Consider the following 14805-nt stretch of genomic DNA (forward strand, 5'->3'; position numbering starts at 1 on the left):
CGCAGGTCTTGGGGCATCTCAGCCTCTGTAACCTCACGAGCAGATTCCTAACCTACCTGTCTCTCCAACGGCCTCTGCTTCTCTGGAGAGCCCTGACTAATATATCTTTTTTCCCTAATTAGAAAACAAATTCGGAGAGATTAACTTGTCTAACCTTACAGTTAAGTGTAGAGTTGGGCTTTAAATTCCAGTTGATTTTCATAGCCATCATGGTACACTGCTTCTATTCGTGTAAAAATAAAAACCCCTATATCCAACTGAAGTCTCCAGGTTTAGGTCCATGTTTGTTATTTACCGACCCATATGCACATGCAATCTGCACCACACCCTGCACAGAGCCCAAGAAGGTGATGAAGTCAGCTCCTGGGCCTCCTCTCTCTTCCATCAAGTACAAAGAATTTATTCCGGGCAGGGCATGTGATGCCGGCTGTGCCAACCAGGAGGGTGCGCAGGCAGGAGCCCTTCGTGGGAATGCCGCCTCCACCCCAGGCTGCTGCTGCGTTCCCAGCACTCGCTACTCCCGGTAGTGGACCCTCTGGTGCTGGATGAGCTGGGAACTCTGGCCAAAGGCCTTGCCACAGGCGCCACAGGCAAAAGGCTTCTCACCGGTGTGGGTCCGCAGGTGCCGGAAGAAGTGCGAGCGGCCGCGGAAGGCCTTGCCACAGTCGGGGCACTCGTAGGGCTTCTCACCTGTGTGGATGCGCTGGTGCTCGATGAGCACCGAGCTCCAGATGAAGGCCTTGCCGCACTGGCTGCAGGCGTACGGCTTCTCGCCCGTGTGCAGCCGCTGGTGCCGCACCAGGTTGGAGCTCTGGCTGAAGGCCTGGCCGCACTCGCCGCACTCGTATGGCTTCTCCCCATTGTGGATGCGCAGGTGCTGTGTGAAGTGTGAGCTGTGGCTGAAGGCACGGCCACACTGGCCGCACTCGTAGGGCTTTTCGCCTGTGTGGATGCGGTGGTGTTGGATGAAGCCCGACCAGCCGCGGAAGCGCTTGCCGCACTCGTGACAGGCGTAGGGCTTCTCGCCCGTGTGGATGCGCTGGTGCTTCATCAGGAGCGAGTTGTACTTGAAGCTCTTGCCGCAGGCCTCGCACCTGTGCGGCTTCCCGCCCCGCGGGCCACCCTGCTGGGTCCCGAGCCCCGAGCCCCGGCTCAAGCCGCCCGCCAGCTCGGCTGTGCGCCCCGGGATGCTCTCCGTCTCGGAGGCCCCCTGCGACCCGAGCCAGGTGCCTCTCTTCTGGGAACGGGGCCCGGCCCTCGGTGGCTGGCTTGCTGGCTGCTCCAGGCTGGGCTCCTGCCCAAAGCAGTCCCCACCACCGGGTCTGCGGGGAAGGCTCCTCAGCAGGGTCCTTAGCACGCCCTCGGCCTGGTGCACCTCATCTTCAGGACTGTGCGGGCGGGGAGACGACAGGGCCTGCTCCGGCTCCGACTCAGAACCTGAAACGAGAAGCAGGAGAGGCGGAGGGCTCTCAGAGGCCGCCCCCTCACAGGACCCTGTCCCACCCCGGGTGCCTGCGCCAGGGTGGGAGCGGATGGGTCATGCGTGAGTTGCTGAGGGGAGGAGTGGACAGGAGGTTCAGACTCGGAGCCAAACAAAAAAGCCCCTACTCCCAAGGCTGCTGGCCTGGGAAGCCAGCGCCTGCCGCGTCCTCTCCGAGGCGCCTCTCCAGGCCCCTGTGGCCCGTGAGCTGCTTCAGGGAGCCCCGGGAGACACCACAAGGGCTTCTCTGGGGAAGAGGCGGGGTAGGGTGGGGCAGCAGAGAAATGAGGGGCTAAGTGCCTGGACAGGTGAATCCAGTTCCAGGCCTTGGGGATGGGGCCAGAGCTTGATTTAGGGGGCTAGAGGAGGTGGGGGGAAGTATGCTGGGGGAAGGGGGCCAGGACGACTCCCAAAGTGCCGGCCTGGGGTGGCAGTGGTGCTGGGGCAGACACTAGCTGGACAGGCCGGGGCTATGGGGGCCTGGGCAGCACTCACAGCCGGGACAGTGGAGGCAACAGGATGGGCATCAGTGGGGATGGGCTGTGGAGGACGGAAGCGCGCTCTGAGCCAGGGACAAGAAGGGCCTGGGGGCCTGGCTGTGTGGTGGGCATAGCCCGGAGCCTGGTGGGCAGCAGCTGCAGGTAACTGTGTTGCGGGCAGGGCCCTGGTGTGGCCTGCTCACTCACCTGACCAGCAGGTGTCTCTGCAGATCTGGACCTCTGCCACCTCCTGGAAGTCCAGGTCTGACGGCTCCTGCTCCTGTGGGGGCTGGGAGGGCACCTCAGGGCTGCTGCTGGGGAAGCCTGGGGGTCACAGGGGGCTGGGGCTCATTTCCCCCTCCTCTGGAGGCTCCTGAGAGCCACAAAGGGTTGGAGTGAGTGTTCAGGAGACAGGTGTGTGAGGTGCCCTGAGACACCACGTGGCTGCCCTGCAGCGGGGGAGGTGGAGGGCTGGCTGCTCTGGGCTGCTGCCCTCACACCATCACTCAACCACCCGAAGTCTGGGGCTGGCCAGGTGCGGCCTGCTAGGTGGACAGCCTGCTCATATGGCTGCATCCTGACACGGCCTCTCACAGAGCTCAGCGCTGTGTCCCCCTACGCTGGGCACCTCCAGGGTGGCTGTGATGGAAGGCTTACAGCTTGGCCTGAAGGCAGGCCATCCTCAACTAGCAACAGGGACAGGCCTGCTTGACCCTGGCCGCGGGCCCCAGGCCTGAGGCTCAAGTGGACAGCGTGCTGCTGTGGCCAGTGCTCCAGAGGAAACGCAGTGGGTGGTTTTTTGGTTCAAAGTTTTCCATGTAAAACAGCCCAGAAAGTGTGTTGTTAGGCCTGGACACACTTGCAGGAGAGGAGCAGGGGGGTGGGTTGGCCACTGGGTACCTGGAATTCAGTTTCAGGCACCAGGCCAGGGGCACCTCTAGGAAGACTGCCTCCTGGCCAGGGGCCCCTCCCTCCTCCAGCCTGAGAGCCCCAGGGGTCCAGCCCTCCATCTGCAGGGCACTAGTCCCTGAGGGGCTGCGCCAGGCCCGCCGCCCAGCCCAGTACAGCGTGGCTCCGCTTTAGTCTCTGGGAGCTGCGAGTGAAGAGGGGCTGAGCCCTGCCCCACACCTGCACCCAACCCAGCACCCCTGCCAGGGACCAGGCCCCGTCCCCTTGGCACATGCTGCTCCCTGCCCCACTCGAGCTGACCAGGGCTCCCCTTCTAAGGACACCCTCTGGCCCTGCCTGGCGTCCAGCACTCTGCTCAGCTGCAGGTTCAGAAATGGTCCTTGAGGTGCGGGGGGAGGGGGTTGTCGGGGGGGTCACTGGGCTCAGGCCTGGCTGTGTCTGAGGGACCCCAGGCCTGCCAGGGTGGATCTCCCGAACGCTCTTTCTGGCCCATCTCACCGACATGGACACAGGAGTCGGGAGGCTGGGGCTCCAGAAGTCCTGGCCTCGCTGGCTGGAGGGCCCTGGGCAGGTTCCTGAGATGCTGGGGTCTTTCCTGCAGAGGCCTCTGTGGACCCCTGAAGAGCAAAGCCTCAGCAGCAGAGGAAAGGCTCGAGAGTCTGAGGGGTTCTCTCTGCCCTGGAAAACAGCCTGGACGCAGTGGGGAGGGGTGAAGCCCCACTCCTTCCAATCGGGCAACCCTCAGGCATCTCAGGGCACCTGGACATGGCTCAGAGCACCCAAGACCAGCCTCTGGGCCTGTGCTGCCCGTGGCTGGGCGAGATCAGGTCAGGGGCAGCCCTGCTCCGCAGGGGCTTGCGGACCAGCCTTCTTATCCTCAGGACAGCCCCTCCCGAGTCCTGTGTCCTGCTGGTCTGCCTCCCAGGGAGGAGCCGTGGCGCGCTGGGCCCGCAGGGGCGTTGAGGGCAAGCGCTTCTGTCAGGCTGTGGGGTCTGGATTCTGCTGGTCTCCACTGGCTCAGGTCTGGGCTTCCAGGTCCCCATCAGAGATGTGGCGACAGGAGGTCCTACTCGCCAGGCTGGTGTGAGGGTGACATGAGGAGCTGGAGGTGAAGTGCAGGTCCCCCGGGGCAGCGTGGGGGCCCTGAAACCGCTGTGTGCCCTGGGGGCGGGGTCTGGGCTCCCTGAAGGCAGCGCCCAGTTCCACACCCACTGCACACGCCCCAGCCTGGCCCGTCATAGGGCACGCCAGGAGCTCCTGCTCCTCCTCGACTAACCCGTTATCCCTGGCTGTGTGCGAGCTCAGGCCGCCCCTGCGACCTCTGTGGGCCTCACTGTCCTCGTGTGTTTGGTGCCCACCCCCGGCTTCCCCTGTCCCCACAGAGAGCCCTCAGCACACAGCTGGCACCCAGCATAGCTGCTGCTCAGCCCATCTCAGCTGCCATAACATCATTTGCTATAACGCCAGGACCTGCCAAGAGTGAGAACCCTGGGCCCAGAGTGGGCCCTGGACACAGTGCCAGCTCTTCAGGCAGCGGCACAGGCTCACAGTTGCCCTGAGAGTGATGGGACACTTCTGGGCTCCCATCCAGCTGTCACCAGCATCTGTGTCCCCCACTGTGAGAGGAGTGAGGCCAAGTCTCCTGTGGAATGTGGGGCATGGAAGGAAGCCCCGGACTCTGATGACTGAGTGTGAACAGGGCCCAGGGGCACCACACGCCACAGGGCTGCGGTGTCCTCCCCAGCCAGCTGTTGGCTATTTCCACACCTGGACACCCCCAGATCCTGCTGGGGGCTGCAACAAGGTTGGTGGCTCCATCCGCAGAGGGGTCCCCACCCAAACCAGCTTGCCCAGATCTCTAGACACTATTTTCCTGGCGTGGGAGCAAAGGCTGGGAGAGAGACAAGGTGACTTGCTTCTGTCACACAGGCCTGGCCATCAGGGCTGCTTTTTTTGCAGCCCTGATTCCCTAAAGAAACACAGTCCTGGGGCCTGTCCCCTAGAGAGCTACTGCTCACACAGCTCAGCCCAAAGCTCAGCCACCACTGCCCAAGTCCCAACCCAGGTACCAGGGTGCAGGAGCCCCAGTGCCCAGCAAGCCGCCTGCCCGCAGTGATAGTGCAGGGAGGCAAGTACCATGTTGATGACCGTGGAGGTGAAGTTGGGCTTCATGGTGGTGGGCTCCAGGTGTCCCAGGTGACTCGAAACTGACCGGGGACAGGACATGAGGGGGCTCCTGACCGTCCCCCAGGGCCGCCATCTTCCCCCAAGGCCTGCTGAAGGAGTGCACACTGGGGACCTGGGAAAATGAAAACCATGGCAGGATGAGGGGGTCAGAGGGGTGTGCCGGGGTTGGGGGTGGCAATCAGCAACAGGCAGAGCCTCCCTCCCTGGGTAAGGAATTCCAAGAAGCAACCTGTGGGGCCCAGAGTGTTGGAACTGTTCGTTCCACCAGGCGCACAGCACCAGCACACCTACAAGAACAGAATGTTCTCCCAACCCAAGGCCTTGCCCACCAGGAGAAGCAGGCTGTTCTTCCAGAAAAACCTTCTGTCACGGCTAGGGGCCCCTGCCTCTGGGGAAGACAAAAACTGAACCCTGCCTGCTGGAGCATGAACATTCCAGGTTAACTCTCAAGGAGACTCTTCCAGAGAGGAAAACCCTCCACAGAGCCCTCAGAGGCTGCAGACCTGGCCCCAGCACACCCCGGTGCTCTCAGTCTCCTCCGGGTCAAAAACACCCTCCTTTAATCTGGTTTGCAACAACAGCTTCGACCAAGGGGAGAGTTTTTCTTTCACACTTTAATGAAGTAGGTCTTATTTGGGGGTGAAAAAGGGGCAGGAGAAAGTCCAAAGTTAACGTACATCCGGCAATGGTGCAGACAGTACCTGCTTCAAGGAAGCGGGGAGGCAGCCGCCACAGGGGTCCTCGGGGTCAGCCCCCACCAGACCTCAGCCCCCAAAGATGGCAAGGGTCACCGGCAGCTAGGTAAACTGCCACAGGGTGGGGCTGCAGTCCTGAACCTGGGTGCAGGTTCTCACTCCCGCTAAGACCCATCTTAAATCAGTTAATATCCGGGAGACTTACCCGGGCAAATGCACCGCCACCTCTACCCTGGCTGTCTGAGGGGAGGTGGCAGTCACACATGGACGCAAACCCTCCACCTCCACGCTGCTGTGACAGGCTGAAGGCGGAGGGACACAAACGGCACTGGCCGGGCGCGAACCCTGTCTACTTCCTCTTCCCCAGCTTGGAGCCTGTGCCCCGCGGGAAAGGGCCCGAACACCGGGCGTCTGGCAGCAGAGAGCAGGCAGCCCGGGCTGCGTTCGGCCACCGACCTCGGGCCAGAGGCAGCTCTGAGCCTCTTTCCCGTCTGCAGAGTGGGGTCGCCACAGCTCCCGTCCCTGGGGTTCCGGGAGCGTGGGAAGGCGCCCCGCAAACGGGCACCCGCGACAGTTCGGGGACAGTGTGCCCGCTGCAGCCCCCACCCGCGCCCCCAGCCCCGGTCGAGGCCAAGGCGGCGGCGGCTGCAGGGGCCGGGCCCGGCCCGCCGGGCGACGCGCGAGCGGGGCTGGGCGCCCCGGCAGCCTCCATCACCGCCGCCCGGTACCCACTCACCTTCCGAGCGGGAGGTAGCCGCCCGGGAGCCGGCCGGAAGTGCACCCGCGTCCCGCCCCGCCCGGCCGCGCGCACTTCCGGGACGCTCTGGGTGTTGGGAGGACCACTGCTTAGGTGACCTCGCGGGACGGTGGGCGGGGCGCCGCGCGGGGCGGGGAGTTCCTTAACCCGTGCGGCGCCGGCCGGAGGCCAGTGGACCTGCCCCACAAGTATCTGTGGGCTTTGATCAGAGGAGCCCGCAGCCTGTCGACGTCAGTCGCCCCAGGTTCGTCTGCTGAGCTCTCGGTCCCTGGTTGCACATGCTTCCAGAGCAGCGCGCGCGTGGCAGGGATGGCTCAGACATATTCTACAAGCACAGTTCTTATAGCCACTGGAGTGCTCCCGTCCTCAAGAAGAAAAGTTCCACCCAAAGCATCCTCGGGGGAATCTCTTTCCCTAGCATGGATGGCCATCATTTGCTAGGGAACTTGCTGAAGACAGTCCTCTTCTCTTTTTGGGGTGTCTCAAATGCCCCCTAAACTACCCTGCCACTGAAATGTGTTCCCAAACTTTAGGTCCTGAGAAGTGTTACAGATTTCCCCACAACCTTTTCATGGAATTCTTCCTGAATTTCCTGACGTTCACTAAGTCTCTTTCTCAGCCCAGATTTTACAACCAGAAAGAGAAGTGGACTCACTCTCTCTTGTTGGGAAAAGCAACAGCTGGAGGAGGATTCCATGGACCTGTCCACCAGGAATGGATGTCCAGCAGAATTACTTCCCCATGGCTACCTCTGAGTCTGGGCAGGTAGAGGACAGAAGACAGCAAGAGAGGAGCCACAGCCCCGGGCCTGAGGATCTCATCAGGGAGGAGGAGACATCTGGTCCCAGGTGGCTGCCATGGCAGCAGAGAAACCGGATAACCAGGGACATGTGAAGGACCAAGTGTGTGGGGAGGGGCCTTCCTTGGTGGGTGGTGAGACCAGGATGAGAACTGAGAAAGAGGCTGAAGCACACCTGGAGCTGGAGAAAAGGTGCCTGAGCAGCTGATTCCTGCCCCAGACTTGAGGTGAATCCCAGCCCTGTAGGTTCTGGAAGGTTACCCCCTGCCCTCCTCTGCCTGACCTGGTACCAGGTCCTGAGTCACAAGCTGGGGTACAGTGTGGAACAGGACAGGTCCCTGCCTCCAAAACAAGCTGGACAGTGGTCTTAAAGTCAATTTGGAGGCTGGATTTCATTCTTCTTGTACCAGGAGCCAGCAAACTGTCCTGAGCAGGGAGTGAAGAGTGCATTTAAGATCGGTTCAGGGCCGTGGGGAGGCAGGAGAGAAGGGAGAGATGGGCAAGGTGCAGAGGAGGCTGGAGGAGGGTATGTGGGGGACAGAACTGACCGTACCTGCTGCTGGTTGGGATGTGGGTGTGAGGACACCTTGGGGTTATGGCTGGAGTACCTGGTTTGCAACAAATCCAAAGAGGATTTTAGCTTTGATAAAATAAAGGCAAAAAGTGAAAAAAAGCCTGCTCAGCCTTTGTTCTACAGCAGCTGCTCCCGAGGCAGCTAAGAGCAGGCGCGCCAAGCTCCTTCCTTCGGATCCAGGCTTGGCAGTAAGGTGCCAGGGCTGCTAACCGTGTCTGGGGGCATCATCTTAATTTGTCCTGTGCACCCTGAGTGAGATGTGTTCTAACAAGGTAACTGCCTCTTCGCTTTCCGCTGTTTCAGCTTTGGAAGGTGTCACAGGACCATGCTGCTCTGGAGCCCGGGGTACCCCACCCTGGTTGGCAACAGGATTGCGAGGAAACAAATGACTGTTTTTTAGGGTGTGTGTGCTATGATGGAATTACGGGGCTGGACCACACTCTGCCCGGTTTCCACCCACTTCAGGAAGCAGAGGCCACCAAACGCCAAGCCTCGCTGGCTGGGGAACAACTCCTGTTTCTCCCCATGTGCACGTCCAAATGACATGCTGTTTTCTTGGCTTTGCACAAGCTAATGACTGAAATCATACTGCGTGTTCTCCTGTCTTTGCACAGTGCTGTGTCTGAGACCCACAGACGCTGATGCACGTTTACCCGCTTCCGTGTAAATACTGCCGTAGGTGTCTCTTTAGCCCATGTTCCAGAGTTCCTCTACAGCGTGTCAGCAAGTGATGTTTCTGGGTCAGCAGGTAAGCACATCTTCAACTTGCCAGAAAATGCCATTTTTGTTGCTAAAATGGATGACAGCTGTAGAAAGTTGCATTTTGTTATTAGTATATCAAATTCAACAGACTTTTTTTGTTGTGGTAAAAATATATATAATATTTATTATTTTAACCAACTGTAAATAATTCAGTGGCATTAAATATTCCCAGTGCTGTGTACGTGTCACCACTACCTAACAGAAACTGTACCTGTCAAACCCTCAACGTCCTCCTCCAACCTGGTAACTGCTACTCCACTTCCTATGCATTTGCCCATTCCAGGGCAATTCATTTATATGAATACACATAGTGAAGTGGAACTCATACAAGTGGAATCATACAGTGTTTGTCCTCTGTGCCTGGCTCCTACACTAAGCATAATCCTTCTGGATCTCACCCACGTTGTAGTGGGTGGTAGTGCTCAGCTCTTTCCATGGATGGATAGTATTTTGTTGTGTGAATGGGCCACAGCTTCTTATCCACTCCTCTGCTCAGTGAATTATGGTTTTCTCCGGATATATGCCCAGGAGTGGGATTGCTGGATCATATGGTATCTCTAATTTTAATTTTTTAAGGAACTGCCATACTGTCCTCCACAGTGGCTGCACCAGTTTCCATTCCCACCACCAATGTAGGAGGATTCTCTTTTCTTCACATCCTCTCCAGCATTTATTATTTGCACTTTCTGATGACGGCCATTCTGACCCAGTGTGAGGTGAGACCTCACTGTAGTTTTAATTTGCATTTCTCTAATAATTAGTGATGTTGAGCATCTTTTCATAGTTTTGTTGGCCATCTGTATGTCCTCTTTGGAGAAATGTCTATTTAGATCTGCCATTTTTTGATTGGGTTGTTTTTTTGATACTGAGCTACATGAGCTATCGGTATATTTTGGACATTAATTCCTTGTTGGTTGAATCATTTGCAAATACTTTCTCCTATTCTGTAGCTTGTCTTTTTGTTTTACAGTTTCCTTTCCTTGTGCAGGAACTTTTATTTGATTAGGTCCCATTTGTTTATTTTTGTTTTTATTTTTATTACTCTAGGATGTGGATCCAAAAAGATATTGTTGCAAGTTTATGCCAAAAAGTGTTCTGCCTGTTTTCCTCTAAGGAGTTTATACTATCTGGTCTTACATTTAAGTCTTTTATCCATTTTGAGTTTATTTTTGTGTATGGTGTTAGAAAATGTTCTAATTTCACTGATTTCCATGTGGCAGTCCAGTTTTCCCAGCACCACTTACTGAAGAGACTGTCTTTTCTTCATTGTGCAGTCTTCCTCCTTTGTCGTAGGTTAACTGACCACAGATGCATGGGTTCTGGCAAGCTGTATTTTCATTATCATTCAGGTTTAAGTATTTTATAACTTTCATTATGGTTTTTTCTTTGACTCAAGTTACTTAGCAGGTTTTCTTTTTCTGGAATTTGAGTTTCATTTGAAGAGCAATAGCCAACAAAACCATCAAAACAGATTGATATCTGAAGGGTGTGGGGTTCAGTGCTTGGAGGCGGTGTGGTGTCGTAATAGTTAACTCAGAAGAAATGAGAGACCATCAGTTTGCACCAAACACCAGGTGGCAGAAGCGCCAGTGGCTGATTGTAGACGGGCTGCGTGACTGTTTTCTTGTGTCTCTCTTGTTTTCCTGGGAGAGGCACTGAAGCCTGTCTGCTTGCACGGCCACCTCTCATGCCTGCGGGTCAATGTCCCCCCACTAAGGACACTAACAAGTGACCAGAGCTGACAGTGGCTAAACTGGGGGTCAGCGTGGCACTGAGGTCACACACAGGCAGTGACCAGGCTGAGCACCGTCAGTGCCCCGATGTCACCTCTGGGGACTGGAGGCACAAGGAGGTGAGGACCAGCCAAGGCCCCACATCTCCAAGGCACAAGGGTGCGTCGGCAACCCTGGCTCGAAAGACCATGCTCTTTGCAGCCTCCTCCTCTCTCGGAATCAAAGACATTAGGTTAGAGTGTTTCTTCTCTTCTAACTGGCGAGATTAAAACTCACCTGCTGTCTGTGAGCTGCTGGAGCACTTCTGGGGCACAACCCGGAGGAAGGTATTTGCCAGCATGATCTCCATCCATCAGTCCATTTCTGGCAACCCATCATTGGCCCTAAATGTGGAAAAGATATTGACCACATTGTTTATAGTGACCTAAACTAGAAACAGCCTACATGTTAGGAAATGGTTAAGTCGGCTTTTTATTTAACAGATCATTAGGTAGCCACAAAAAATGCTTCCCATTGGTAATAACATGGGAGACATACTAACACAGAGAGTGATAATTTTTCTACAGTACATGTGATGTATTTCTATCTATGGTATTAATACGTGTTATACAACAATATTTTATATATAACAATATACTCATCATGGGATATTATAAACCATAATAAATAAAAAACAAACCAAACTGAAGCGGAGGCAGACACCCCCAGAACATGTCACATATCCTTTCATCTAGAATCAGCCAAATCCGGCCCACCGCCTGCTTTGGTAAAATAAAGCTTTATTGGCATAGAGCCGTGCTTGTTTGTTTCCGTGCTCTGACTGCTGTTGCATGTCATGGCCAAGCTGAGTTGTGACAGAGATCTTATGGCTACAAAGCCAAGAACAGTTATTATCCGTCCCTTAACAGAAGGTTTGCCAGCCTGCGTTGTCACTCAGTGTCTGGGTATTGTTGTTATTGCTTCTTTGCTCACCTTTTGAGAGCAAACTGCAGACACTGTGACCTTGTTCTGTGGCCCTGAAGACCACAGGGGACATCTTTCATGACCAGGACATTGTCTGAGATGGCTGTAGCCCATCAAACTGGGGAGCCTGGACGTTGATGTCCCCCCTCCCCCACTGGTGGACAGTCTAGACAAGGTTTGCCAAATGTCCCAGTAGCATCCTTTACAGCAATCTTGCCCACCAGGATCCCAGGTGTGTTTTCCCTAAGCCAGCCTCCCGGCACCTGTTTGAACAATTCTGCCTCATCACATCTCCAGTTCTGGGACTGTGTGAGCAGGATCACAGTGCCAGCTTATGCCTGGTCACACCTGGGGCTGGGCTGCTGGTACAGGAGGAGGGCCCACTGAGCTGTGGAATGGAGGTGCCTGGTGCAGGTAGAGCTGTTGCAATGCTGTAGCTTTTAGAAAGAACAAGAGTCTTAACCTGGAGAGACGTTTGCACTGGGAGCATTCTCTCCTGTTTTCTGATGGAGGAGGCCCCAAGACCAGGGTCATTATTAGTTTTCTGGGTCCAAACAGCTGAAAATGTAGGTGTCAACGTTTTACTGATAAAAAGCCATATTACTTCCTGGATGACAGGCGCCCTCATCCCTCTGGTCCCTCCTCCCTCTTACACTGTGCCGAAATTCTGGGGCAAGCCACACCCCCAGCCAGGAGAGAGTGGAGGCCCAGCCAGACCACTCCTGGAGGGAAGCCAAGGGCAGGCAAGCACATGGATGTGCAGGATGTGGGACAGAACCTGGGAGCCAGGCTTGGAGAAGTGGAACTCACCTGAACGGAGAGCTGGCCTTCTGTCTTGTGTCTGAAAAGCTGCAATGCAGGCAAAAGCTGGATCCAAGCTGCCATCAACATCCTGGGGCCAACATAGCCAGGGCAGGAAGTGCCCATGGTGGCAGCATTTAGTGTCCTGAGTGGTAAGCCAGGCTGCTCAGCTGGGATGGTGGTTGAGCCGGAAGGACACACAGGGAATCCAGTTCCTGGGGATGGGAGCCAAGTTCAAGGAATGGTGCTCCAGCAGAGCGGGGAAGGCACAGGATAAAGCACATCACTGCCGGCACAGCCAGCCAAGGCCAGGGGGACAGTGGGGTTCCCAGTGCTCACTGCAGAAGCACTGCTGCCCAGCCCAGGGACACAGGCCTCCTGCCAGGCTGCACGGAGATGGACTTGGGACACAGTGGGCAAAGGGTCTGCAGACCAGTCTTCAAAGGAGCCGGTGGGAGGGCTGAGGCCAGCATTGGTGCTACAGGCGAGGCAGCAGTGGGAAGTGCTGCGCTGTGCTCGGGTCCCAAGCCTGCCCTCTGGACAGCAGTTTGCATGCTTGTTGTCATGATGTCTCAACCTGGAGATTCTCTGTATGGCTTGGGTGTTTGCTGACCTGGTTCAGGTGGGTCTCCTGGTGAAGGCAGGACCCCACCAGCCTGCTCAGACTCCAGAGGAAGAGGACCCCCAGGCAGGCCTGCCAGGACGTTCTCGCAGGCACAAAATTCTGAGTCTGGTGGGTGGCTTACCCACGTTCAATGCTTCTTCCGTGGGTGATGTTTCCGACGGCGAATGAGACATGAGCTGTAGGCAAAGGTCTTTCCACACTCCTTACATCCGTATGGCTTCTCTCCAGTGTGGGTTTTCTGGTGTTTCGGGAGATTGGAACTGCAGTTAAAGGCTTTGCCGCATTCACTACATTCAAAGAGCTTTTCTCTGGGGTGAATCCTCTGGTGCTTGGTTACATCAGAGCTGTGCCTGAATGTCTTCCCACACTGGGCACACTGGAAGGGCTTCTCTCCAACGTGGACTCTCTGGTGATGAACATGATCCGTCTTGTGCTTAAAGATGCGCCCACATTTGCTGCATTCGTAGGGCTTCTTCCTCTGGAAGGGAGTGAACATGGGAACTCCTTCAAAGTCATCTTTAAACGAAGCATCTAAGACCTCAAACATGTGCTCCTCATTCTCAGGACTGAGGCAGGCTTCCTTCCTGTGCTTTTGGGCCAAAGTCGGTTTGGCTGTTCTTTCCCAGATCCCTTCTCTTCTTTGGCAGTGTCCTTCTGCACGTGCACTTCTGCCTGTGGGGTCCGTGTCTTATTTTTCTTGCCTGTGGGCTTATCCATCCTTGTTTTCAGGGTAGATGAAGGCCCCCTGAAAGCTGGCAAGGATCAAGGAGGATGGCCAAGGGCAAAATCCTCCAGCCTACAAATTCCCTTGTAAATTCACTTCTTCTGAAAGGACTTTATTTTTCCAAGCTTGGAACTTAAGTTCTGGAACAGAACAGCGCCAGCAACCCTTCTGGGGCTGGAGAGAAACAAGAGCACGAACTAGTAGATTAAGTGAATGTCTGGGAGGAACTGAGTTACAAAGTGACAGATGGGCAGGGAAAGGGGCAGCAGAGGCATGCGGACACGGCCCCCTTCCTTTCTTGCTGGTGTGTGCCACCCGGACATCTCATAAGTTTCAGGCTGGACATGACCAAAGAACTGATTTCCCAGAACACCCCCACCCCAATCTTACTCTTCCCAGTTTTCCTCATCTGGGTAAATGTCATCATTTACTCAGTTGCTCACCAGGAATTTTTTTTTTTAATGTATTTCTTTGGCTCTGCCAGGTCTTAGTTGTGGCATGCAGGATCTAGTTCCCTAAGCAGGGATTGAACCCGGGCCCCCTGCATTGGGAGAGTGGCATCGTAGCCACCGGACCACCAGGGAAGTCCCTAACCAAAGAATTCTTATTCCTCTGCCAGGGGCGGCATCTCCACACCTGGATCCTCATGTGCACCATGGACCAATAACTGCTGTGTGGCCCCCAATTGTGGAGTTTCCCTCCCCTTTATTTGCTCCTTCTCCACTTCTAGCATTTGGGACCAGACTATGTGCTTCTAGAGCTACCAGCCATGAGAGCCACATGCGACCCTGACAGAAGGTATCGCCCATCAGTTCAGTTCAGTCACTCAGTCGTGTCTGACTGTAACTCGATGAACCACAGCACATCAGGCCTCCCTGTCCATCACCAACTCCTGGAGTCTACCCAAACTCATGTCCATTGAGTCAGCGATGCCATCCAACCATCTCATCCTCTGTCGTCCCCTTCTCCTCCTTCCCTCAATCTTTCCCAGCATCAGGGTCTTTTCAAATGAGTCAGTTCTTTGCATGAGGTGGCCAAAGTATTGGAGTTTCAGTCTTTCCAATGAACACCCAGGACTGATCTTCTTTAGGATGGACTGGTTGGATCTCCTTGCAGTCCAAGGGACTCTCAAGAGTCTTCTCCAACACCACAGTTCAAAAGCATCAATTCTTCGGCACTCAGCTTTCTTTATAGTCCAACTCTCACATCTATACATGACCACTGGAAAAACCATAGTCTTGACTAGACGGACCTTTGTTGACAAAGTAATGTCTCTGCTTTTTAATATGCTATCTAGGTTGGTCATAACTTTCCTTC

The 14805-nt window shown here is 55.6% G+C and overlaps 2 protein-coding genes and 1 long non-coding RNA gene across 4 annotated transcripts; 1 reads left to right on the top strand and 2 right to left on the bottom strand.

Annotated features, from left to right (window-relative positions):
* Positions 1 to 265: 265 nt before the first annotated feature.
* GLI4 (GLI family zinc finger 4) lies at positions 266 to 12045 on the bottom strand. Of its 2 annotated transcripts, none has more exons than XM_040261633.1 (4): positions 10652 to 12045; positions 5005 to 5167; positions 2167 to 2283; positions 266 to 1437 (listed from the first exon to the last, which is right to left on the bottom strand). In XM_040261633.1, exons 1-4 carry the CDS (start codon positions 10784 to 10786, stop codon positions 515 to 517), a joined length of 1338 nt encoding a protein of 445 aa, XP_040117567.1. In that variant the 5' UTR covers positions 10787 to 12045; the 3' UTR covers positions 266 to 514. The 2 variants fall into 2 exon arrangements, with proteins under 2 accessions (XP_040117567.1, XP_040117568.1); XM_040261634.1 differs by lacking the exon at positions 10652 to 12045 and adding an exon at positions 6487 to 6726.
* On the bottom strand, positions 266 to 13506 carry ZFP41 (ZFP41 zinc finger protein). The gene is given in 6 exon segments (XM_040261645.1): positions 266 to 1437; positions 2167 to 2332; positions 5005 to 5167; positions 10652 to 10758; positions 12149 to 13373; positions 13376 to 13506. Coding segments are annotated over 2 exon segments (588 nt in total). The 5' UTR covers positions 13482 to 13506; the 3' UTR covers positions 266 to 1437; positions 2167 to 2332; positions 5005 to 5167; positions 10652 to 10758; positions 12149 to 12891.
* Positions 6716 to 11167, top strand: LOC120878777. Its single transcript, XR_005724632.1, has 2 exons — positions 6716 to 7533; positions 8184 to 11167. It is a non-coding gene; the product is annotated as an uncharacterized LOC120878777 (long non-coding RNA).
* Positions 13507 to 14805: the final 1299 nt, after the last annotated feature.

Source organism: Oryx dammah, unplaced genomic scaffold (genome assembly GCF_014754425.2).
Source record: "Oryx dammah isolate SB20612 unplaced genomic scaffold, SCBI_Odam_1.1 HiC_scaffold_19, whole genome shotgun sequence".
Classification (NCBI taxonomy): Eukaryota; Metazoa; Chordata; class Mammalia; order Artiodactyla; family Bovidae; genus Oryx; species Oryx dammah.

Excerpts from the sequence above, each read along its gene's own strand:
- GLI4 (XM_040261633.1), bottom strand. The coding sequence starts at position 10,786 with ATGTGGTCAATATCTTTTCCACATTTAGGGCCAATGATGGGTTGCCAG. Across the intron at positions 5,168-10,651 it reads CAGCAGCTCACAGACAGCAG|GTCCCCAGTGTGCACTCCTT; the intron begins GTGAGTTTTAAT and ends TCATTTTCCCAG. Across the intron at positions 1,438-2,166 it reads CAGAGACACCTGCTGGTCAG|GTTCTGAGTCGGAGCCGGAG; the intron begins GTGAGTGAGCAG and ends TTCTCGTTTCAG.